This window comes from Cynara cardunculus, unplaced genomic scaffold (genome assembly GCF_001531365.2).
Source record: "Cynara cardunculus var. scolymus isolate 2C unplaced genomic scaffold, CcrdV1 Un_Scaffold_2180, whole genome shotgun sequence".
Lineage (NCBI taxonomy): Eukaryota > Viridiplantae > Streptophyta > Magnoliopsida > Asterales > Asteraceae > Cynara > Cynara cardunculus.
Window position 1 is genome coordinate 60,858 of NW_020201007.1, and position 2,762 is coordinate 63,619.

Here is a 2,762-nt window from a genome sequence, read left to right on the forward strand (position 1 = left end):
CTCTGAAAATGTTTGCTTGGGATTAGCTATTGCTTATGGGAAGTGGTACAATGGAGAGGAAAGTACAGTGATGGAGTGAGTTGAGAGGTTGAAGATGAATAGACAGTAACTGGTACAAAGAAAAACGTGGGCTCTTTGACAGGTCGTACCAAACATAGGCTTCGATGTTGGGCTTCATCTTCGCGGGCTTCGTGAACACAGATTTAACTTTGGGCTTCCTTCTTTGTGGCCTGTTAAGAAATGAAGACAACAAACACAAATGGGTTAAAATTGTTTTGGTCGGCCTGGTTAATAATAACCAGAAATTTGTGGGCTGTCTAGTTTAAATCGAATGCTGGCCCAAAGAATAGTTAAAAGAAAACCCAAACATTAAAATTAACTATAAGCCTAATATATTATAAATAGATAATTATTCTAGAATGAAAAATAAAATTAAAAATTTAGTCTAAAAATAAAAATTGAAAATGCAAAATAAAAATAATAACTTATAAATATATATATATATATATATATATATATATACACTAAATATTTACAATGAATTATTATTTTAGAAAGATAACCTCAATAGTTTGCGTAACAACCATTGAATCAAAGAAAGGTTTTATTCTTTGTCCATTCACTTTGAAAGTGGTACCCCTCTCTGGATCTATCAAGTCAATAACTCCGTAGGGGTATATCTTGGCTATAACAAAGGGTCTGGTCCATCGGGAATTCAGCTTTTCCGAAAATAATTTTAACCTTGAATTGAACAACAGGACTTTTTGGCCTTTTATGAACTCTTTTGGAAGAATCTTTTTATCATGCCATTTCTTGGTATTTTTTTTGTATAGCTTAGTATTTTCATAGGAAAAATTCCTATGTTCTTCCAGTTCACAAAGCTGCAAAGTCCTTTTTCTTCCGGCCTCATCTAAACTCATGTTGAGTTTCTTAATGGCCCAATAGGCTTTGTGCTCTAATTCCACAGGTAAATGACAAGCTTTTCCAAAGACCAATTTATAGGGAGACATACCAATAGGGGTTTTGTAAGCAGTCCGGAAGACCCATAACGCATCATCTAACTTAGAGGCCCAATCCTTTCTATGTGGCTTGACTACTTTGGCCAAAATCCCTTTTATCTCCCTATTTGACAATTCAGCTAATCCGNCATCATCTAACTTAGAGGCCCAATCCTTTCTATGTGGCTTGACTACTTTGGCCAAAATCCCTTTTATCTCCCTATTTGACAATTCAGCTAATCCGTTGGTCTGAGGATGGTAGGCAGTTGCCACCCTATGCTTGATGTCATACTTATCAAGGACTTCTTCTAACATGTTGTTTATGAAGTGAGTGCTTTCATCACTAATTAAGGCACGAGGTGTACCAAATATAGTGAATATGTGCTTTTGTAAAAACTTCACAACTATTTTAGCATCATTGGAATGGCAAGCCATGGCTTCCACCCATTTTGACACATAGTCCACAGCAACCAATATGTAGGCACAATTATTGGACAGAGGAAAAGGTCCCATAAAGTCTATACCCCAAACATCAAATAATTCTATTTCTAGAATTTCGTTTAAAGGCATTTCATTTCTTCTGGAGATATTTCCACTTCTCTGACACTCATTGCAACTTTTTACAAAGTTTTGAGCATCATTGTGTAAAGTAGGCCAGTAGAATCTTGATTGTAAAACCTTGGATGCTGTCCTACTCTCTCCAAAATGTCCTCCATAGGGTCCTGCATGGCAGTGCTGTAGAACTGATGGTACTTCTTCTTTTGGGATACATCTTCTAATCACCTGATCTGCACAAATTTTAAACAAGAAAGGGTCATCCCATAAATATTTATTTGAATCATAGATGAGCTTCTTTCTTTGATACTTATTAAATTCCTTGGGAATAATCCCACAAGCTAAGTAATTAACAAGATCAGCAAACAAAGGCACTGTAGTATGATTAAGAATCAAAATTCTTTCATCTGGAAATACTTCACAGATGTCACTACTTGGCACTGGTTTGTCTTGTTTTTCCAATCTTGACAGATGGTCGGCCACTTGATTATCCACCCCTTTTCTATCAATGATTTTCAAATCAAACTCTTGGAAAAGCAAGACCCACCTTATTAACCTTGGCTTTGCATCTTTTTTAGAAATAAGGTACTTGATGGCAGCATGATCAGTATGAACAATCACTTTGGTTCCCATCAAGTATGATCTGAATTTTTCAAAAGCAAAGACCACAGCTAATAATTCCTTTTCAGTAGTGGTGTAATTGATTTGAGCATCATTAAGAGTTTTGCTTGCATAATAAATAGGATGAAAAATCTTTTCTCTCTTTTGACCCAACACTGCCCAGTCACTAGCATCAGTAATTATTTCAAAAGGTTTGGACCAATCAGGTGTTATTACCACAGGAGCAGTGACCAACGCTTCTTTTAAAATGTTGAAAGCTTTTCTACAATCTTCATTAAAATTGAAAACATGGTCATGCTGTAATAATAAACAAAGAGGTTTTGATATTTTTGAAAAATCTTTAATGAACCTCCTATAAAAACCTGCATGTCCTAAAAAACTTCTGATCCCTTTGACAGTTGTTGGTTCAGGTAACTTCTCAATTACCTCTAACTTTGCTTTATCAACTTCAATGCCTCTTTTGGAAATTAAATGCCCTAACACTATGCCTTCTTTTACCATAAAGTGATACTTTTCCCAGTTAAAAACCAAATCTGTTTCTTCACATCTTTTAAGACCTTTTTCAAGGTTTTGCAAACACATGTCATA

The 2,762-nt window shown here is 35.3% G+C and overlaps 1 protein-coding gene across 1 annotated transcript; it reads right to left on the bottom strand.

Annotated features, from left to right (window-relative positions):
• Positions 1-545: 545 nt before the first annotated feature.
• On the bottom strand, positions 546-1,511 carry LOC112502921. Its single transcript, XM_025106942.1, has one exon. It carries the CDS (start codon positions 1,509-1,511, stop codon positions 546-548), a length of 966 nt encoding a protein of 321 aa, XP_024962710.1.
• Between the last annotated feature and the right edge of the window lie 1,251 nt (positions 1,512-2,762).